Source organism: Sphaerodactylus townsendi, linkage group LG09 (genome assembly GCF_021028975.2).
Source record: "Sphaerodactylus townsendi isolate TG3544 linkage group LG09, MPM_Stown_v2.3, whole genome shotgun sequence".
NCBI classification, from domain to species: domain Eukaryota; kingdom Metazoa; phylum Chordata; class Lepidosauria; order Squamata; family Sphaerodactylidae; genus Sphaerodactylus; species Sphaerodactylus townsendi.
The window spans coordinates 46,183,831-46,207,748 of record NC_059433.1 but is presented as its reverse complement, the minus strand read 5'-3'; the positions used below and the strand labels follow the sequence as shown (position 1 = coordinate 46,207,748).

The following is a 23,918-nucleotide window of genomic DNA, read 5'->3' as shown; positions in this document are numbered from 1 at the left end:
CAGTACAAAACAGAAGGTTCAAGTGCACAAGAGCTGCCCCTTAGTTAGTGTGCCTACACAGAAAGCTGCCTTACATTGAACAGACCACTGGTCTGCCAAGTTGAGTATTGTTTACTTTGACTGGCAGCATCTCTTCCCCGTCACCTGCTTCCTGGTCCTGTCTACTGAAGATGCTTCTGTACGCAAAGCAGAGGCTCTTCCACTAAGCCACATCCTCTCCCCTGGTACACGTGATTTTTCCAGAACCTGCACACCTTCTAGAGCTGGGACACGTGATTGACCATCATTGTCGCTTACTTATTTCAAAAATATATTTCTAACCCTTCCTGCTACTAGCTCTTCAAGACTAGAAGAGAGCATATATATGCGCAAGCAATTACAATAGCACTAGGTTATTACCATTTGATACTGTCGCTCCTGTTAACTCACAGCATATGGTGTGGAATAGCTGCTGTTTGCCCTTCTTAAGTGTTCAACAATGACAGCAGCTACTCACCAGAGGCAAGCAGCAAACTATATGTAAGGAAATCTATTTTCAGGTAACACGGTGAATCTATGCTGGCTCTTCTAGCTTGCATTTTCTTGAACAGCTGCCTACCCACTGGGGACCTGTGCTCCACAGTTGTAATGAATAGTTTATGTGCCTAGGCTTGTGACAGAATTTTAAACATAGTCTTGGGGATTCCTTCTATTGCCACCAAAAAAAAGGCCACTGCAAAAGGCAACCTGAATAATTTATGCGTTGCTGTACTGCGGGAATAAAGAAACATTTGGTGCCTCCACATGGAAGCAGAGAATTTCCATCAGTAATAAAGCTATCACCAGCCTGTAACTGTTGTCAATATATCAAATTTGTATGATTGCGTTCTGTTATGGTATTGAGAGCCTGCATACCAATGAACAGGTTGCTGTTAATTATTCTGAAATGGCTTGTCTCCATTAATCATTGCCATTTTGTAAGTATGACAGAAGTGGCAGAAAATATTTTTTTTAGATTTGCGCGGCTTCTCTCTGCAACAGAAGGTTTTGTTGTGACTCACTGCAGATCATCTGCCTTAATCTGAGAAAAATGTTTATTGGCAGCCAGAACCTGTTGCACTTCTGCCTTGTACTACAGGAGTTAAAGGCACAGACTTTCTGCCAGGAACACAAAAGGATAATACTGACAGCCAGATTGCAGCAGTTTAACATATTTACAGTTCACCCAACCACTCACTTAAAAAAACCTGATAGTGCTTCATCAAATCAATTGTGAATTTAAAGAAATAATTTACATTGAGCCTGGAGATGAAAACTAGCTTGCTTGATATAACAGCCCAGACTATTAACCTTTAATGAGAGATTGGCTTCAACAAAAATGTTAGGATAGTTGTAATTTTCAAATATTTAAAAGAATATGGGGAACAGTTGTTCTTTACGACCATAGCTAGTGCAGTGCTTACTCCAATGGAAGACTAGTTCTTTTCCTCCAGGTATGTCACAAGAGTAGGTCTTCTACATTTGCATATGTATTACAGTTGTGTTCAAGGAGCCCTGTAGCGCAGAATGGTAAGCTGCAATACTGCAGTCAAAGCTCTGAGTTCAATCCCAGCAGAAGTCAGGTTCAAGCAGCCAGCTCAAGATTGACTCAGCCTTTCATCCTTTCGAGATTGTTAAAATGAGTACCCAGTTTGCTGGGGGTACAGTGCAGGTAATTGGGGAAGGCAATGGAAACCCATCCTGTAAAAAACACCATCATCCTGGTAAACATTGTGATATGATGTTGCCTTCTGGCTCAGTAATGACCTGGTGCTTGCACAGGTGAATATCCTTACCTTTATCTTACAGTTATGTTCAATAAACCTTTTTTTTGGGGGGGGGGGGGGGGTCATTAACTTTTTTTTTAGGCAGATTGCCTAACATTCAAGGTTGCCTGCCTTTCAAGTAAACATAATACTGAAATTAAGCTGCAGGAAAGGAGCTCTGACAAAGCATTAAACATCCTGCTTCACTGGGGCCGTTTCCGCACGGCCCATTAATGGCGCCCTGGGGACGGGATAAACGCCGTCCCCAGGGAGCCATTCGCACAGGCGCAGCAGCGCCGACCTGACTCCGCTACCTCTCCCCCAGGGTGGCGTCAAGCCGCCCTGAAAAACAACCCTTTAAAGGGTTGTTTTTCCTTCCACAGCGTGTTCCTGGCGGCGCGGTGCGAACAGCACCGCCGGGAACACGCTGTTTCCCTTCCCCGTTCCACTCACCGTGTCCCCGTCATCGGCCTGCTGGCCGTCGCAGCCCCGCCCATGCTGTCCTCCGACCCCTGGAGGTTGGAGGGCAGCGTGGGCAGGGTTGCGACGGCCAGCAGGCCGACGACGGGGACACGGTGAGTGGAACGGGGAAGGGGGAAGAGGCGGCTCCGTGCGGAGCCGCCTGCCGTCTGCCGGCCTCTCTGGAGGCCGTCCGCATGCTTGCATGCGAACGGCCTCCGCCTCCACGCCGGTGGAATTCTTGCCGGCGTGGAGGCGCCCTTACGGCCGTGCAGAAACGGCCTGGGTTAAGTCTTGTGATTCCCAAAAGTTTGCATTAGGTCTTCACTAATTCAGAAAGAGGAGAGAGACACTCATTTCGTGGCTCCTGCCTTTGGGGAAGACAAAGTGAAAAGTGAGTGAGAGAGAGAAAGAGCACAGTAGATCTTAAGGAATGAGGCCTTAAAGTGCCATAGAGGGAACAAGGAAAAATATGCCGTTAGGAAAGGAACCATTTAATATTATTTTGTTGGTTGTAAAACAGAAATTGAGCAGGAGCTGGCCTGCCTTGTTAAGTTGTTGATCGCATGAAAATTTGGGTGGAAGAGTGGAATTGACCGAAGAGGCAGTTTGGTTTGAATCCACTGATGCGCACAAGGAGTCATCATCCTAACCTATTCTGGCATTTAAATCTCCAAATAGGACGGGATTGGCTGAGGGATATTTATATTCCAGATTCTCTATAAAATTAGAAAATAAATCCCACTGTTTAGATAATTCAGTATAGTTGGGACATGGGGGCAAATATGAGTTTACAATTAAAATCAGGTGTTGATCTGTTTTATAGAGAAATGCTTGGACTAGTGGAGGACACATGTCGACTGATATAATTGTGAATGAGGAGTTTACAGAATAAAGACAGCATAAGCCAGCTTTATATCGTCCCCTGGTATATTCCTTCTTTGCTGGCAAGACTGAAGAGGCAAAACCTATTTTATGTATTTATATGGCAATAAAAGGTGTTATTGTAAAAAAAAATGTCAGAAACAGCAAATAAGTTAGGAAAACATAAGCGAGCACTTGCTGCTTATTGAACTTGAAGTCAAGAGCAGCTCTGGATGAATGTTCTCATTCTTTAAAGCTTATTTGTTGTTCAAAGGTGGAGAATTAGTTTTAAGACCTGCAAATATTTGAACAGACTAATCTGCCCAGTCAGGTACGTTTCGAAGATCCAACATTGCAACAATTCTGTGCTCCGTTCTGTAATTCTAAACTATACAATGCACAATTCCTCAACACAGTTGTGCCAACATGAATGGATTAATTAAACTTATCACTTTTTAAAGAACATTTCAGTCTCTGAAGAAAAGCTCTTTGATACTGGTATTCATTTGACTGCACTGATACCCAGGAGTATGCAGGCTTTCAAAAGCTATTGCCTAGTGCAGTCCGGTCACATGCTCTCTCCTTTGTTCAGCATCAAGGCCAGATTGTAAAATGTTGCACTGTACTTTCTGTGTTACAAACCGATAGGCTAAGCAGACTTGCACAGAGATAACAACATCAGGATACTGGTCAGAATCACATAGAGAAGAATACTGAAACAGACAGAATTGTCCATCAGAATCAAAGTACACAACCGAGATAGTGGAGAAGGGGGTGGGGGGTGCGCTTGTTCTGCCTGTTCCTTAGAAATGCCTGCCAGAGTAGCGGGGTTATTCAAAGACTGCAGGCTGCAAAGTTCAGGAAAATATGCAATGTGTTTTTTTCTAATATAAAACTGGAAAATATACCTATTGTTCTTTTATGCAGTTCTCTCTTATCCTCTTATATCACATTAACAAATGACAAATTTCAGACTAAAAGGCATTCTTAGTATTTCTCATGTAGTATATGCCATCAGCTGGATTCTATCACCAGGGAGAAAGTGCCACCTCTAACACCCTGAAAGGTTATTCAGGAGAAATGTAGGAATGTTTGGCCCAAAAACCTCAAGGAACACAAGGAAGGAAAATATCACCCATGCTCCCTTTTTCACCAACTGACTAGTTAGTAGCACCCAACCCTGGACCAACTTCCCTCCAAACAACTCACAGGCAGGAACTGAAAGTTCTTAATGCTTTTCAGGATGATCCCTCGAATATACATATTTAAGTTAACCAATTACTTACAAAATAACAAACTACACCCATTTTACAAGTACCCTTTCCCTCTTATATCAAATTCTGCAGTCCCCATTTGGTCAATCTTGTCCCTAGTTGGCCATTAAAGTCCTAATCAAAAAGCTAGAACTAAAACAACGGTTTGCTGTTGCTGCTGTGTTTTGAACACAATTGAAAAAATGGATTTAAACAGCCGTTTGTCCTGATTACGCTGTACATTTTATTCCTCCTTTGTGTATCTCCCCGTTTACCCCCCAATCCCCACCCCCACCCCAGCACCCTTTTCACTCACTCGCTTTCTGTCCATACCTATAAGGGAAAATAATTTATGTAAGACTGTAGCTGCCAAGCTCTAATGACAAAAGCCTGACAACTAATGAACGTTTAATTACAAGCCGGAGCTCAACACACAGAGAGCAAACTGTTCCATGCTGACACAAGGGCCACTCTCTGCTCTGCCCACTTGCAAAATATAGTAATTAAAGCTGTATTCTGTTCTGTCCAATCTGCTACTGTATTCAAAGTCTTTAAGGGTCAGACTAGGAATTACAGGCAGCAGCAGCCACTTTTGTTTATTCACATGTCTGCCCTCTTGACGTACGAAGTGCTTGTGTGGGTAGATGGCGGCTAATTTGTACACCAAAAAGTCACACGGATAATGGCAGCACAACCTTATCTCCTGAATTCCACAGCAGAATTTATCCCATTCCAGTAAAGACAACATTATATTATTATTGTATTTACAATATTTATCAGTTTGGGAAACAACAGCAGAAGCAGCCATATGATTTGGCTTCTTGGAAGCAAGCACCCCACGGAGATGCTATTTGAAACAGCCCTCCATATGAGTTATTCAAGACACAGTGGAACTTCTATGTGCGAAGTGTGACAGGCATGAGCACATTCCTGGTCGCAAAAGCTGCTGATGTAATCGTCTTCTAAGAGTCTTTGTATCACGCATGGCACTTGTCATGCAGAAAGAGAAGTGAGCTTGAGTGAGCCAGAGGAGACAACATCTGAAATCCTCTCTAAGATATAGCGATAATCAGACGGCTTTTCCCCACTTCAAAAGTGAAAGTGGAGGGGACCCCTGCTCCATGTTTGGTGCGCGGTTTCAAAAAGGTGTACTTCCGACCAGAATCGGGGTGACTGCGTTGTCACTGCTGGTGTAGTGGGGAGTGCTGCAGGACCCCGGGGTATTTGCCGTGAGGAGCACGCGTCTAATGGTGGGTGGGGAATCAACCTGAGTCTCCAGGCATATCAATCTGTCTCAATGTAATTATATTTACAATAGAAAATCAGTGCTAGAAAGACAGTATGTGTAGCAGTTAAGAGTGTTGGACTAGGAGCTGGAAGAATCAGGTTCAAATCCATACTCTCCCATGGAAGCTTACTAGGTGACTTTGGGCACTGATATACTCTGCATGGCCTACATCACAGGGTTATTGTGAGGAGAAAATTAAGGAATGGAGAATGACATAAACTGCTTTGAGTCCACATTGGGGAAGAGGTGGGGTATAAATTATATAACGCAATAATGGGCAAGATTGCTATTTGTTACTTTCACCCTAAGCACTTTTGCTTCAAATAAAATCCTATTAATTTCCATAAATTTTACTTGCAGAAACACAGGATCACTGTTATAAGATCATTAGCATCACAAAAGTTAAAGGCATCCTTTTCAACCCATTCTGGAAAACACTAAGAACTCTTGGTTATTACTACACCCACTATTCAGAGCCAAGTACCTGGAGTCTGAATATGAAAGCTCATTAAAACTTCCATAAAACTAAAGCACCATTAAACTTTAAAAAACCCTTAAAGTTGAATATTTTACTTTAAATAGTTTACATCTATAACATTTGTTTCCTATATCTATGGTTATTATAACTTCAGATTTGCTATTTTAAGGCCAGAGATCTTGGAAATCAAACTAAGTTTAAAATAAAATATTCAACCTTTAAAATGTCTTTTAAAATGTTTTGGTTTCCTTTAGGAAAACAAGGGGAAAACAGCCATGCATGAATAACACTTAGAATGTACATTCCATTGTTACAACAGTTCCATTGTACATTCCATTGTTACAACAGTTCCATTGTACATTCCATTGTTACAACAGTTAATATACATTGTAATCCTTTTAAAACAACTCTATAAGGTAGACAACTATTATTATCCCTATACTGAAGATGGAAGGTTAAGGCTAAAAGAGACATTCATGCTCCCTCAGGCCACACTTTCAAAAGGTAGCCCGGTAATTTTAATTACAGGATTCAGATTTGCCGTTTTCAACACAAACATACACAACAAACCAAATACGACGTCAAAGTTATACACAGCCTATGAGCAAAATTCAATTTTTAAAATACAACAATCAAATGGTCCTTACCATATATGAAGGGAATATTAATACCCGCTTGTGCTTTCCACATGGCCATTGAGGATCATCTAAAAGATTAGGGTCATATTCAATGTAATCTCCAAGATCACTGCCTACAACAACCAAAGCAACCAATTAAACATATATGGTGCTATATGGGACCCAGTGTACAGTTTAATTAACTCAGATGTTTATTTTGCATTCTTTTGCATATATATGGAAACATATATTTGAGACAGAAAGGGGGTCTGGATGTGAACAGTGGTGCCGTTTTCAGTGGCAATGAGTGAAGTGGCTTCAAGTATTAACACCACCATCGTCAACAAATATTTAATTTAACAAACTAGCTAGAAGATGCTGATGGGAGAGGACAGCAAGTTACTGACCTGACATAAATTTATGGGTTTTAAAGCAGCTCTAACGAAGAAGAAACATGACAGTTGGTGTAAATTTTTTAAAACAAGTGGCTTCACTGGAGACAAAACAAACTGGGCAAGGTCTATTCAGCAAGGTACAAGTGAGACTGGCCTTGGACACCCAACAGAATTCAAAGGTCATGCAAAAAGCTCACCATTGCTCACTATGGTTTGGTACATGAGCAGCTGCTACAACACAAACTAATATTACCAGGGAAAGCAAGATAGCTATCCATTGGTATAGTTGTCTAGGGACAGGGGGTACCCTCTGTCCCCAGGTGTCACCGATCTGGTCACATGGGGGACACAAAATCCAGCCTCCACGTGACTAGGAAGACGGCAAGGCAGCAGGAAGTCGTGCTGCCTTGTCGTCTTCTGGCGCCCTCAGCCCCACTCATGTCATCATAGACATAGGCAAGGCCAAGGAAGCCAGGAGGACAGAAGCAACTGGAAGGTGATGGGGCCTTTGCTTTTATAAACTCAGGGGGTGTGCCCCCACCCTGTTGGGGTCATGGCCCCACCCCAAGCTTATAAAAGCAAAGGCCCCAGCACGGAGCCTTCCAGTTGCTTCTGTCCTCCCCAGAGGGGAGGGCAGAAGGGACTGCAGGCAGCCGGGAGGGGGCGGGGCTAGGGCCAGGGGTGGACATCACCCCAGATGTAGCCGGAGGGGCACCTGAAGAACAGATATCCCCAGGCACCATTTCCCCCCGGCACGCCTCTGTAGCTATCTACCTATATTTCACAGGCTAGGGAATAGATTAATATAGATTTGTGGAATGTGCATAAATGTGCACAAAGATATCTTTACTATGTTACTCCCATAAAAGGACTGTTACTCCTCCTAAGTGTACATTTAAAGGCGTTACCTGCATCAATACTTCCTTGAGTGCTGTTTGCCCTTCCCAATGAAAGGCTACGATGGCTTGCATTGCGAAATTGTGAGAAAGATGAAGTGGAATCTATTGTGTTTCTCCTTGCTCCCAAGGCATTGGTTGGAAACAGAAACTGGGTATAAGAAACAGTCTAGGAAAAAAAACCCAGCAATTTTATTCAGAAGTGAGACATGTAAACAGATTTTATGAGTTATGTTCCAAATTTACATTCATTGTTTAAAAGCCATTATTTCCTAAAAGATCTGGAGAATATTACATTTTTCCTTGGGCTGCAAGCTTAATACAAGCCTGCTAAATTTGGCTGAAGAAGTTTTTATTTTTGGTATGCTGAGTGTCTTACCTTCCCATTTGCTCCTAATTCCACACCTTCCAGGCCGACTATATCTTTCAAACAAACCCCTGCAGTAGAATGGCATTGTCTTCCACTTTCTGTTTTCATCTCTCTGAAAAGCAGGAGCCAAGGGTTAACATATTTTGGATTAGACCATGAAACAACCCTGACTCTTCTGCCTCCTCCCTTGAACAAGAAAAAAAAATTCATTAGACAGAGAGGGTGTCTTCTGAAAAATACTATTGTTTCAGTCCCAATAAGCATTACAATGACATCATTTTAAATGTATAATGTACCGGTAGTATATTTGTATCTTCACACACAAAAAACCCATACTCTTTCTCATGCATGCACATACACAAAAGGAAGGTGAAGAATGCAACAAGTTCGCCACCCAGAACAGGCTAATTTATTAGAAGGCTAATTTAGGTTCTAATTTTCATGACCTTCCAACATATACCAGTTTTTTAAAGTATAATCTAGTGTTCAATGGATTGGAAATGTGACATTTTATATACTGATACAAAGCCAAAAACCAAAGTCATTTGGTTGTAAAAGATTTGATACAATAATTAAATACATTTGAAATATCCTCACTGAACACTTTTCTATGATATTATTCTTACAAAATATTACTAATATTGTTTCACTCTCCAAATGAAAAACTCTTTCTTGACAAACCAAAATTCTATTTGCGAGTTAACATTATATACCCATGTCCTTAAGTCAAATTCAGAGGTTTTTTTAAAAAAATAAGTGCAGTGTGTTCATGGATTTCCCCTACTTCACTAAGGCTTTTCCATGTGTTTCAAAAGTGGTGGATCAATCATGCTGATGGTACCTGGCCCACAAGCTGTCCAGCTATTCACAACCAGGGCTTTTTTGGCTCTGGTCCCACTTGGAACGCTCAGTTGAGCAAGTCCTGGTCCCTGTGGAACTTAGTACAATTTCACAGGGTGTGTAAGATGGAGCAGTTCCACCAGGCCAATGACTGGGAATGGCAATAGCAACCAACTAGTTGGTCTCCTTTTCTTTCTCCTTTCACTATTTTTATTTCTTCTTTTTCTTCCTCTTTTCCCTCACCTTCCCTTCTCTTTCCTTGTAAGATATGAATAGTTTTGGTTTTATTGTCTGTAATTTAGATCTTCAATGCTGTTTAATTGTGGTGCTGGGATGTGGTTATTGATTGTTTTTGTAAGCTGCCCTGCGGCCATATGGGGAAGGGCATTGTGGAAGCCACGGGTCTGCTTACTGCTGGCTGAGCTGTGGACTGGACACTCACAAGTAGGAACTATGGGTGTTGATCTCAGACTGAACTTTGTCTATGGACTGTGTGTGTATGACAGGCTGAAAGATTATCTGAGAAGGGGAAATGGGTAAGGGAGGAGAAGGAAGGGGGTAGGATGCAATCTCCCTACAAGTTTCTTGTCGGTATTACACTTGTGGGTATTACACTTGTATTACACTATTTGCCATGCAGATACCTGCTTCCATTTCTTTTCCACTGAGAATTGACTGAATTGACTGAATAGAATCTGATCTTAATAAAAATAATTTCCCTCACCAACAAAAAGAAAAAAAATATCATAGATTGTTTTCCACAGCTTCCTAAACTTTCCAGTATCTACACTGGATTTGTTTGCTGCTTTTATCTTCTGATTTTTTTCTGATTTTTCAGACTTTACATCCCTAGAAAACTCTATAGTGTTTTGTTTTTTACAAAATCATGTAAAATGTTGATGGATTTTAAATGAACTGTAGAACAATAACTAGGTCAAGGCTAAATGTGAAAGTACAATAAAACACCTGAACTGGAAAGAATAGGTTTTGCCACAGATGTATTTTCCTCAGAGAATGCTTCCAGAAAATAACACGATGATTCTGTGGAACAGGTACAAAACGGATATGCTTTTAACACAACAGCTGGTTCATACATCATCTGAAATTTATATTTTACTTAATTTTTGTTTTATTAGATGTCAGGGAAGTACTGCTGCAGGATGTTTATTTTAATTCTGTTCAAAACATATACTGCTGTTATAAGCATGCCTTTTTAAATTCTCAGGATTTTTTATTTAATGGATGCTTATTCCCCCTTGAGGGACCATCTCTTTGAAACAATGATACAATTAGCTTATCTTCATTAATTATCAGATTTTGAAAGGAATTCAACATTGCTCAGAGGGAAGAACGTAATTATTTTCTGAAGTCAGTAAGTTTCAACTCATGAATATGTTTTTTTCCAGTGATAAAAAGGAGAACTGTGATGTATAAATAACCACTACTTAACAAGAAAAATAAGATTTCTTAACAGTAATGTGTAATTTCTTATGCAAATATCCATAACAGCACGTCTTAGCTACATTCATGTAATTTAGCCAAACAGAAGAATTAGGACAACTAAACTGTAGACATTTCACCAAATATATCCACCTGTAACAAGCGCTGCTGTTCTTGTTGAAAGTAAATCTTCAATACAAGTAATGGTCAAGGGAACAACGGTTTTCTTCCCAGTATAATAAACCAAACAAGGCACTAAATCAGAGGCATTTCTGTGATGCTTACTGGTATCTGTATTTTCTATAATTAATCCAAATATAAAGTTTTATAAGACACCTGACCTTAGCATTGTGTTTTAGGGCAGCAACACAGAAAAAGGTAAGTGGGGAGCAGCGCCGTGGTGGCGGAGGCGGCACCCAGGCGCCATTTTGCCCCAGGCACCATTTTCTCCCCCTACGCCCCTGCCCTGACCACATAGACAAATTTTAGTCATCCTCCAGATTGGGTCTGGAGATCTCCTGGAATTATAAACGACAGAGATCAGACTCCCTGGATAAAATGACTGGCTTGGAGAATGGACTCCATGGTATCACAATCCCACAGGTTTCTCTTCCTTCCTCAAACCCTGCCCTCCCAAAGCTGTGCTGCCAGACCTCCAGGAATTTCCCAACCCAGAGTTGGCAATCCTAGTTCAGAGTATTTCTAAATTGAATACAGAACAAAACTTACTTTTTAAAAAATTCCTAGCATGAGGTACAATAAAAACACTGATTCTGTATTTCACCAAAATTAGAACAGGAAGATACAAGGAAGGCAAGCGCAGACTTATTCTACTGAAGAGCGGTGACATGTCAGACACGTCTCTTGCACAGCTGGTGGGAAGTCAAAGTAAAAGCTCAGACAGCAATACTGTGGGTTGATCTCAAAGGTGATTTAGAGGGGGCAAGTCTCAGTGAAAGCTTCGTGGGGCTACCCTTTGACAGGAACTTGTGACTCAGTTGTGATCCAAATTTACAAGTTGCTGCAATGGAAGAAACTAGCATTGCAGCCCTGTCCTTTATAGTGAATTTTCCATTACAACAATAGAATACAGTTTAGAAAATTCAACATGCTTTAAGTGCAAAGTTTCAAATTTTTGAAATCATCTTACTTGTTTGTGGTATGCATGTTAGGAATTCACAACCTGATCAAATTACAAAAATATCTTACGTTTTGAGGGAGCTCCTTTTAATATGCTGGCCATGAAGTAATACAACATGTCGACTGTGTTCCCTAAAATGACTGTGTTCTTATGTTTTTTCTTGGAACAGAAGTTTCCTATTTATAGTTCTGTTAAAATTTACAGTCAAAAATCTTTTAATTTACTGGTTGAGATATACAGATCTGTACTGCCATTTAGAGAACAAACCAAAACCAAAAACTTCTTATTCAAGCATGTATTTTCATAATTGTTTCCATAAAATGCACATTCATTCAATTACTTAAATGCAGATCTATAATAAAAACGCATGCGTGAGTCCTGCTGGGCATTCACTCTGTAAGTGGCAACAGCTGAATTCTTCAACAAGTGAATTATTTAAGAGACAATTAAATATTAACCAGATTTAGAAACAAAATAGAATGCAAAACCTTCTCGCAGTGATAGAAGCCTGATAACACAATGCTATCTATAAATTCAATGCTTTGACATCATATGAAAGAACTAATGAAGATTAATAAAAAGTATCCCCTATTTCATGTTCAAACTAAGATGTCTTTCATGCAAAAAAACCTTTTAATAATGCAAGCCTAAGCAGAGATATACCCTTTCAAACTCAAGACTTAAAACAGTTTAATACTGCTGAGTATTGCATTGTCACTGCCTGCCCTGCAAGGCAGTAGTTGCATAACTAACGCAGTAATGGAGCTTTAGCTGCAAACAGCACACATCTGTCAGACCCAAAAGGTTGGATCATACTGATTTTTGTCCTTAATCTCATCCAACTCCTCCCTTCTCTACAGTTCTATCCCACTTGTCTTTTGTCCATGCGGTCCTACAGGATCCCACATAGCACTAGTGGTCAAAAACAGGGTCCTCCACCCTCTTTTACAGGCAGAAAGGCTGACAGAAGCCAACCCAAAGTCCATGAAACATTTCTGTAATTATTATAATTTGAGCATGGTTTCTTTTCTAGACATGCCATCACTCAACTCATGCTGACAAGACCTAATGCATATGAACTTCAACTCATCTTTTCTTACCAAAATTGGAATGTTAACTAATGCATTTGTCATCAAACACTAATAATGACTGAGAATGTAGTTCCATAACCTTTAGGGAATTTAGGACAATGCTGAGTTCTACTTTTGATTATTTTTAACCTCATACAAAGTTTGACTTCTACTGATATCCAAAACTGATATCCAAAACTTAAATGTTTTGCTGGTTTTGTTAAAAAGGGTCTCCCAGTAATAATACTTGTGCAAACAATTTGCTATACAACATGTTCATTTTTGGCCTAGAATATTTATTATGGGAAGTAGCAGAACCCAAAAGAAGAATTACGCTTCTAACTGCCATTTAGCTTTACAGGGAAGGCAGACTGCGGATCCCAAATACAGGAAGATTAACTTCATTACATTCTTTGGGATCTGCTCATACAAATGCAAATAATTTATCACAGATTAATACTTTTATTTGTTGTTCTGTAAAAATGACAGCTGTGACATTGAGATGTGCATCTGTCACACATTGGACATTCATAAAACTCAACAGCATGAAAAAATATATACTTACCCAACATGGCTACAGTCCCGATACGGCAGCACCGAGAATATGCTACAAAAGGATCTTCTGCCGCTAATGAGGACGATTCTGGAAAACAAAACATAACAAATAACAGGATAGAACATCTAATAATGCACTGATTTCCACAATTTGATTTCCCTTCTTTTGTTATAGACATAAATTTTTTTCTGTTTTTCGATGTCAAAATTCACAGTGTGTCATAGGTCACACTGCACACTGTGCTTTCCAACATCAGATGGTAAGCCTAAGCCTGTATGCACGTATACAACACAACAGCTACCACCACCTGGTTTCAAACTCCGTGATCAAAGAGTGCCACATCAATTGCACATTAAACAGGAAGGTTTCTGGGTACACCAGTGTGCAGATACAGCAATGAGCCCTGAATATGGGCCAATGTGCATACCCAATTACCTTGCTAAACTAGATTCTCTAGATGTGAATGAGCAACAGGAAAAAGTGGCAGCATAATGTGGAAACTGCTCCAAATTTGACTAAAGGCTCTTAACAAAAGCAGAAGAAATTCATATTTAGCGTATCCACATAAAGGCCATCAGTGTAAACTACCAATTGTTCAAAACAAGTATTTTATAATGTGCACAATTTTATCAAGCAAAATGATTATTTAGCTTGAGAAAACATAATCTTTTTAGGAAAACGGCAGGCTGCTGAGGGGTAAATAATTAAACCTTTAGTCATTTTTACCAGTGTACTGACTTAATGGTTACTTAAAATGATTTGTCATTGTATTTTTGTCTCTTTCATTATTTTTAAGTATCTCTGACAAGGCAGCTCAAGAGAAATGACTAATGGATCAGGCACCTGAGGTCACTGTTTTTTTGGTTTTTAGTAGAGCCCTCTGCCATGGATAGTTGAGAAATAAATGGGTCCTCAAGGCCAGAGTTCATAAATGCCACAATAACTGATGCCTGCTGAGCAGATGACGGCACTGCTACTTATGCACTAATGAGATCTAGCGTCAAACAGATGGCTTCATACTGTTGTGTTTTCACACAAGATTACACTAACTACTACAGTTTAGAGCAATAATTAAGTTTCCAAAAGCATCTGACATGAGTCTTTTCAAAGAATGCAATTTAACAGCCCAATATATAATGAAGTTGGTACAAGACACGCTAGGCTTTCAACTGAAAATACAAATACTGCTGCGGGCTATGCAGAATGTTTTCTATGTTAGGGGTTAATTGACTATAAATGTTCCTTTAGCCCAAGAGTCTCTGAGGAAGAAGAAGAAGAGTTTGGATTTATACTTTCTCTTCTGTAAGGAGACTCAAAAGGACTTACAAACTCCTTTCCTTTACTCTCCCCACAACAGACACCTTGTGAGGTAGGTGGGACCAAGAGAGTTCCAAAGAACTGGGACTAGTCCAATGTCACCCAGTGGGAACGTAGGAGAGCTGAAAAACAACTGGTTTACTAGATAAGACTCTGCGACTCAAGTGGAGGAGTGGGGAATCAAACCCAGTTCTCCAGATTAGAGTCCATCTGCTCTTAACCACTAACCAAGATGGGAAGGAATGGGCAGGTTCATACGTGAATTCTTTTTTAATACCCTGGTTTCAAACTGTTTAGAATTTGAATTATGTCCACAAGAAATCAAGCTCCCTGAATTGTGGTGACTTGTGCCAGTCAGCAATCCTGCTGCATAGTTCCGTACCAGTTGAAGCTTCCAAAGGCGGTGCCCACAAACAATATACTGCAACAAACCAACAGGACATGGATGACTGGCCAAATCCTGTCTAGCCAGGAAAGGAACAGTTGGCACTATGAACAGAATTTGTACCAAGCTTGTACTTTGACAGGATCCCAAAGCTTTACTGCAGCATATAGCCCAGTGCGCAGCTTTCAGCATATGGAAAGCCAGGTATAGCCGTTAGAGCAGGGGCAGGCACAGAAAGATGCACTGTTGTACTCGCCTTACGCTTACACATCCCAGGCTTCAACCCTAAGTGAAAGGTAAGAGATTCTCTGGGTAGAGCATCATTATCCTTGTACATCCAAGGATTTTCTTGATGTATTGCCAGATGTGGAAGGGGTTCACTGGCATTCATAGGCATGTATTCCTCTGTACATATTATAAAGGTGCTGATTCTTTCTCAGGCTCTGCATACTGAAATAAAACCAGTCTGGGCACAGTTGAAAGATTTCCCCTGGCATAACCAGAATGTTGCCATTCTGTCCCTACCTCTGAACAAATTAATGTTACCTGCCATTCCTCGTATCATTCTGCTGCATGTTCTTGATGAAATGAACCTTCTTAAAGTTCTTTGGTCTGGGTGAGCCAGACAGAGTCCGGCATCTGAAAAATAGAGCAAGAGAAACATTTAGAACTTCTACAGCTTCTGAAAAATCTCATCAAAAGCAAGAAAGACAAACTATCACTCTGTACCCTCTCTGACTCAGGGAGTCAGCAGCAATAATAAAAATAATAAAGAAGCAAGGAGACATAAGAAACATGAAACAAGAAACAACACATACCAGAAAGGAAAAAAGAACATACTGTTACACATCTTACAAAGCAATGGTATTATGAAAAGGATGCATCTATTTCCCTATCAAAAATGTTTTCTATGTCTGTTCAGAACAAGTCAAAAGTTTCTTCCTAATAAAATGTAAGATCTTGTCTAAAACAATTTCTGCTCCTTCTTTTTTCATTTCCCTATGTTATATTCATATGTGTGTGCGCGCGCATGTGCGCGCAGGAGATTGAGGGGGTAGAATGAGTTTCACCACTTCAGACTGCAGGTGGAGACTTTTCAGAGCTGAGTGTTAAATTAAGATGAGTGCGTATGATAATATGCCAAAATATGCCCCACTGAATTACCCACTGAGTTCGCATGCCAGAATGGGAATTTGAATCTGGGTCTGCAGTATCTGGATTAAGCTAAGGAACGGCCACCTTTACAGTCATTAGGGCATGTTTTTATACAAGTCTGTTCAAATTGCAGATCAAAAGCCATGTTATCACAAAGCCATGAAAGCGTAGATTCCTGAAAGTTCAACAAAGAGACTTGTACCAGCCTGGGAGTGAAAGAGCTCAGGAGAAAAAATGGCAGCAGGGGCAGTAGTAAAATAGTAATATTCTTGAGCATTAACACAGGTAATTGTTGATGTAGACACAATAGGGAAAAAGAGTGGCTTGTAACAGTTTTACCTGGCTGCCACTCACAATGAGAAATCGCCTTTAAGTGACCAGGTGGTGATTCAGAACAAACGGCTTGTACACATTCCCCAGATAGTATTTTTCCACCCAAAGGCTCTGGTTTATTTTGCAAATAGTTCTGCTATTTGTACTCTTTGTATGCTGAGTGGAACGTACCCATGGTTAGAGTATGTGCTTTGCACACAAAAGGTCTTAGGTTCAGACCCCTACTATGAGCTGATAATAGAGGATTTGGAAGATCTCTGCATAACACCCTGGACAGCAGCTGCCAGTCACAGTAGTTAACACTGACCAATAGACCTCTAGTCTCTTAAAGTATAAGGCAGATTCGGGTGATCACGAAGTAAAGAAAACAACTGTTTGTGTTTCTTTAAACTCTGTCTACATCTTATTATAGCTACTTGCCAGATGAAGACTAATTATTTTGTAAAGGTTCATAGTTAGCCAGGGACGTAGCAAGGGGGAAAAGCGGCCGGTGCACCGGTGCATCCTCCCCCCCACCCTGGAACGCCCCGCCACACCCCCACAGGGGCGCGTGCCTGGTGCATCACACACACACACACACACACACACACACACACACACACACAGAGAGAGAGAGAGAGAGAGAGAGAGAGAGAGAGAGCGCTTTGCCTCTGTAGTTAGCCTTCCAAAGCAGTACAATCTGTACTAGGAACTTATAAAGGGAGGTCATCAGAGGAAAAAGTTTTAAATGAACTACCGTATTTATCATTTGCTGCAAAGAATGCAGCTTCCTTAAGACAAAACTGCTCTGTCTACCCATGAAATCACACCACACGTATGTCTTCTAGTGTGGAACAGACACACAAATTGCACCTTTGCTTTCCCCTTTAAGTTCCACAGAATTCCTAAGCACCACTTTCCATATGCAGCTTTGCTGGCCTCTTTGCATGCTCGCTCTCAAGCTCTGGCCCCTACAACTTCCATGTACACCATGCGACAACCTCTCTCTACAGCCCTGTACAATATTCATCCATGTCTTGCCCCTCTGAGTTGGCTTTTAGTGTCCATGGGAATCTAGTTCAAGCATCCCATGCTTCATCTGGTGAGATTAATTCACTCTAAGATTGTCATATAAAAGAAAAATCATATGTATTTTGTACCAGATTTGGTTCACAGAAATACTGTCATTGCAGATTTGATTCAGTGGATGCAAACTTATCATTCAGTTCTTACTGAACAGATACACCAAAAAGAATAACATGCAGTATGTGTATTCCAGAAAAAAAAAAACATTTAGTCACTATGCAACATTACCGCCTTAAGGGAGCATTTTCCTCAATGTCTTCCAAAGTCTCCAATGAAGATCTCTGGGAAATCAATCGTCGTCTGTAGGAGGAAAATATTAAATACTGAAACCTCATGTAAAAAACAAAAAAAACTGAGCTAGAATCTGACAAAGAGACCTTTGACTCTTGAAAGCTCATACCCCGAAATTTTTGTTGGTTTCTAAGGTTCCATGGGACTCAAGTGTAGTTGCTCTACTGTAGACCAACATGGCTGCCCTCTGATCCCATCCTAAAGGAGAGCAGTTTTTTAAAAAATTACTTGAATCGAAGCGAGTTGCTGATGTGAGTTACATTTCCATAAGTCAATAAAATGAAGCTTGTCTGCTTTGATGTGGATAGCACAAACCAAAGCAATCATACAACAAAACTTGTATCTGCAAACCCTCAAATGTCTCATGCCACAGACTAGCTATTTCAGACGAAAGGGGAGAAAGGAAGGAAGAACTAAGGAGGACCAACCAACAACAGCTCAACTACATAATCCCATTTTGATGCATGTGTTCAAAGGTAAATAATGCCTGCTCTTCAGCTCACAGCTGGGTAACTGTACTTGCCTAAGCATCTGCTACCACACAGCAGTTCTTGACTCCATTTCTTATAATATTAGAGTAGCATTACCTATTGTTATATTCAAATAGGATCACAGAATGCAGCATGAATGAAAGACAAAATAAGAATTTAGAATGTACTTTCAAATCTTCTATTCACTCCACTTTTCAGAGGTTTTAAGCAGCCACTGAAGGGTTTTCAGAAGGCTTTTATTTACAACCAAAATCTAGTCCATTAGTCTTTGGACGAAATCTTCATGATACATATGAGTTTTTTTATCATGTTGGTCAGCTCACCCTTCTTTCTACTGCGCTTCACATCTTCTTTCCTATGTTATGGTTCCAATTAGCTTTTTAAGAAAGCCCCAGAAAAAGAAAGAGGAGAGGCGATTAAAGAGAGAGAGGATGGGTGACTGGAGGTACAATGAAACTTAACCAAAAAAGGATTTGTAGTGCTGAGGATGAGGGGATACAAAAGAGAAAACGCACAATTAACGCTGCATTTTATGTTCTCAGTCCTGAATATCTTTAAACATTCATTTGTATTGATTTTTTGACATAGAAAGTCAACATTAACGAAACATGCCTACAGCAAGAGAAGGTTTAAGTAAAGATATACATCAAATCCTTATGAAGGAGCTAATCAGTACTTTAAGAAATAATTTAGAAATTGATTCTTGGATAACTGCTTGTGACAGCATTGGAGGAGCAAGAAATCTTGCCTTGCCCTTCTCCAACATGCTGTGAAAATCTTCCACAGAGAGTTGTGGACTACAGCACGGCAGACCACGCTAAAGGGACTGCAAAGGTCAGGCTCCTGACTGACATTGAAATTAAGGAAGGGTGACAGAAAGTTTGACGGGTCCAGTCTTTACTCCAATAGTTTACCTGAACAAGATTTTAATCTAGATAATAAGAAAATGCTACATTGCTCCTGAAGAGTTCTAATGCAAAGAGTATGTGCTGAGTAAGAATCTTTGCTATATTTGTGCAAGAAAAATGAACAAATAAAGTTGACCTTTTTAATAATGTAAAATTAAAACTTAATTTTTTAAAAAATAGTCATATTTCATTTTTATGTATAGCTATTATTTGTGTGCTAATGTCTATTGTTCCGGTTTACTGAATAGTTTCTATTTTAAAAAAAGGTTTCAATTGTATTATTTTTGAAATATGGGAGGAAAATCACAGCTAAAGAGAAAACATTCTTGTTTCTGGAAGAAGCACATTTCAAAGCTACTTTTAATGTGCTTCACTGGAGCACTTGAGGAGTGACAGTCCAAGAGTTTGCCCAGTTTTTAAAAAAACCTATTAGAAATACGCTCCTCAGAAAATATGAGCATAACTGGAATATGTAAGGGGCAAGCTAAATAATTCCTTAGTAATGCTAAAGAATCAGGAAGTTGCTGAAACTAATTTAATTATGTCCAACAAAGACCAAATAACCTGGTCAAATATGCAAAGTTTTTTAGTCATGGTCCCAGGAAGATAGCAAGAATAAACTCTGCTGGTTCAGGTGCTGTTTTGATCTTTTGCTCTTAAGTGATTGTACTAAATTTTATTCCTACTGATTGTTTATTTTGAAGAGAGAGAAGGCTTATATACAAAACCATACAACCTCTGTTCACCTCCGACAGCTTCCAATAAGTCTCATGACATTATCTCTTCGGAACAAGAACTGCATTAAGTAATTTAATCTCATGAGTTGAAAAAACAGCAAACACGTGTTTCAGCTGAGATATGCCAGTATCAGCACCATAAAAAACACAAATAATGTTAGGTCAGCAGGCAGTTTTGCTTGCATAATTGTCTAAACGTCAAATGCTAACATATTTTCCCAATTTGCATAACATAAAAGAATTTTGAGGCACACCCTGTCCTAGCAATTAAATGTCTTTATATTTTACACAAAAGACAAGTGAGAATGCCCACTACAATGGTGGAAACATATACAGATATGGGATACCATGAGTAAATATTTGTAAAATTATCATATTGGCAATGCTGTCGAGAAAGCATTTCTACTTCCATGGCACTTTCATTGTGTTATGTGACTACAGAGATCCTGTGCTTGACTGCCGTTCATTTGTGCATGCAATGTCAATTCTTGGCCATTTTTCTCAGTGTATGACACATTTGACAATCAATGTTCTTTGCCCAAGGCCCCACCTCCAAGGACATTTGTTCTCCAATTTTTCTTTCCTTGACTGCTCAAAACAGCAATCAGAAATAATTCCTTGCTATTCTAGTTGATTTATTGGTATGGCAATTACTATGGCCAGCTTCTTCTCATTTCACTCATTTCCTTTGCTGATATTTAAAAAAATTATGCTACTTTTATACAATTGCCTCAAACGTAATGTTAAGATTGTATAAGTTTAATGGGAAATTTTGGTGTGAGGAAATAGAGAGTGGCACAAAACGAATGTTCCATAGATTGGATTAGCATAAGGGAGAAGCAAAATCAAAATGGAACTTTTGAATTAGAATAGTGGGGTTGCGAAATTTGGCAGCATCCCTAGTTATAAATCTGAATAAAATGTTAGCAATTCAGAGTACAAGGTACAGCTAGCCAAGTACCACAGCATAACTTTGCATCATATTATCTAGATGAGGTTAGCAAGCTCTATTTAAATTAGCAGCATAGAAAGAACCACAACTGCTTGTTAGTGTCAGGGATGTATGTAATCATACCACCTAGTATGAGAAAATGATAATAATGAGTAAAGTGGAAACTGATGTCAAAGGCTCTGAAGTCATACGTAGACAGATTTATTTTTTTTCTTAGGCATTTATTGGTCACAAATTGAGGAAGCACTTCACAGGGAAAATGCCAGTGTTACTGACTGCCCTTTCTTTTGCCTACCCCTACCATATAGTGAAGCAATTCAAGAGCAGAAAGGAAACAGACCTAAGGAGCAAATTATTAGAGATCAGTTTTGCATATAAAATGGTACTGAAGACATTATTTCTTCTCATTCTTAGACAAATAATTATTAAATGTTAAGATAGTACAGACAGCTTCCTGCTGAGAGGTTTCCACAAGCAAGATGTCAATTACCAAATATAAATTATAATAGTGTGCGGTAAGCACCATCACTGTCAACAAGTGCTGTGTTCTCATTCATAGCTAATTCAGAATTTTGGAGTACTCTGTTATTCACTCACTCTACTGTCAACGTAATTACTATTCATATTTCAAATTACCATGTTTGTCAGGTAAGGAGCTACAACGTATCTCTCCAACTTGAAATGTCATGAGCCAGTCCCTGGGAGACGAGGACTCAGATACAGACCCAGAAAACTCTCTAGACCAGGAGCTGGCTCCTTGAGAGGAGCTGCAAGTTAATAGAGCCAAGCCCTTCCAAGGCCTTGGGCTGATATCTCTATCTTTGGTCACAGAGAATTATTATTATTATTTCAACTTGAATGTATTATTGTAATATATGGGGTTCTTCAGGATGATTAATGTTATCTGACTACTGAAAAAGACCACTGAACCAAAATGCATCTGGTTAGGGACAATAATACATACATTTGTGAGGCTATTATTTGGGCCAAGATACTTTTTTAGGAATATTGTAACAAATCTCTCTATTTTCCTATATTTGTTTACATTTATGTTTTAACGTATTCATATTGCGCCCATATGTTTATGTCTTAATCTTTTTGTTTCTTTTCACTCAACAAATGGCATTACACGGATTATGTTTCTGGAATAAGCGTGAGAAGATCAAAGATCATCATTCTACCATAGGTTCATTGTGAACATTTGGGCCAGAAACAATCTGTTGGCCTAACCTATCTCACAGGAATCCTATTAGGATAAAATTTAGCCACACCCTCTTAGAGTAAATAAGGCCAGAACATCTTGGAGATAAAGAAGAACAAAATATAAGACAGGCATGTTACTAAAGTAGAAAGTTAATCATTTGGATCCATGGGGCTGGAAAACTAAAGCAGGTCACCTAGTACCAGTTCCTATGATGCAAGGCTCTTTACCTATTAAATTCTCACCACAGAACAAACTAACTCATCAGTCATCCATCCTTGACCTGCTATGTTAGATATTTTAATGGACATCCCATATAGCAGGCCAAATTTTATGGCTGTACTGGAATGGAAGTATTCCAAATATGCAACAAGTAACCAGGATAACAATCTGTTCTGTGTGTGAAAAAAGCAGGATTTCAAAATAAGGAACCTATCATGAAGATGCTAATCTTTTACATCATGAAGATGCTAATCTGAAAGAGCGTCTGCTCCCATATTAACCTTTCCAATGTCTGAGATAATCATCCAAGACTTTGCTCTAGGCACCCCCACCCACCCACCCAAGTGAGCCACCTGGTAAGCAGGTTAGGCTATTTTCTGTTGAGAGTGCCTCTCTTGTGGAATATCCAACACATATACACACACACACAGCAGCAACTCTTTTGGCTTTAATGGTCTGATTAAGACACTCCTATTATGCAGGATCTTTGATCAAGGATTCTGCTACTCCTGTTTGCTCGACAGCTGTATGTTGGTTTTTATTGTTTGACATTGCTCAATTGTATTTTAGAACTCTTTTTTGAAGGCATTAAAAATAATGTGGGCGTATATATTTTAAACAAACAGGTCAAAAGTATTTCAGATAATTTCTCCAAATCTCAAAGGGATACTAGAGATAACAATTTATTCTCTAAAATAGCCTTATGAATTATATTAAATCCTTGAAATGAATCATTTTGATTAATCTTGGTATTGATCATTAACTTTGCAATATTCATGATACAACAGTTTTTAGAGACAGGAAAGTGAAGCATACGTGGATGGATGCTTTCATTTTACACACATTAGCATCCGAAAGAGCAAATAAAAGTAGGCGGCGAACAAAAATATAGTCTGAAAACCAGACTATAAAAAACCCTGTAAAGCTGTAATTGTAAGGGGGGAAAAGACAATTTGTCAGATGAGATGCGAGTTAGATAATCAGACAGGTGCTCTGGCATAAAATCTCTTCTAAGTGACTGAGGATCCAACTGAGAAGCACTTTCAAAAATTCAAGGAATTGGTCCCAGCATTGCACGCAAACAAATGAACATGAAAATAGTATATATGTAATATCCATCCAGGAGTCTGCAACTCCAAAGTTCAAGAGTTTATTTAAAATATTTATATACTTTCTTGGGACAGAGGCAAGTAACAATAATAAAAGTAACACTTCATAAAAACAAACAACAATATAGCCAATAGCAGGTGTACATGAAATCTTATGTTCATCAAACACTTCATAAAAACAAATAACAATATAGCCAATAGCAGGTGTGCATGAAATCTTATGTTCATCGAGCATGTTCATTGAGCACACAAATACAGAAGGCTTTATTCACCTTCATTGGTTCAGAACCATGTGACAGTT

The 23,918-nt window shown here is 39.5% G+C and overlaps 1 protein-coding gene across 1 annotated transcript in view; it reads right to left on the bottom strand.

Moving 5' to 3' along the window:
• Positions 1 to 23,918, bottom strand: part of CABLES1 (Cdk5 and Abl enzyme substrate 1) — a 41,267-nt gene that overhangs the window by 8,367 nt on the left and 8,982 nt on the right. The window contains exons 2-7 of the mRNA XM_048507219.1: positions 17,935 to 18,006; positions 15,700 to 15,792; positions 13,461 to 13,538; positions 8,414 to 8,516; positions 8,047 to 8,203; positions 6,774 to 6,877 (exon numbers count right to left, since the gene is read on the bottom strand). Of these exons, the coding sequence (XP_048363176.1) occupies positions 6,774 to 6,877; positions 8,047 to 8,203; positions 8,414 to 8,516; positions 13,461 to 13,538; positions 15,700 to 15,792; positions 17,935 to 18,006 (607 nt within the window). The remainder of the gene's footprint in view (positions 1 to 6,773; positions 6,878 to 8,046; positions 8,204 to 8,413; positions 8,517 to 13,460; positions 13,539 to 15,699; positions 15,793 to 17,934; positions 18,007 to 23,918) is intronic.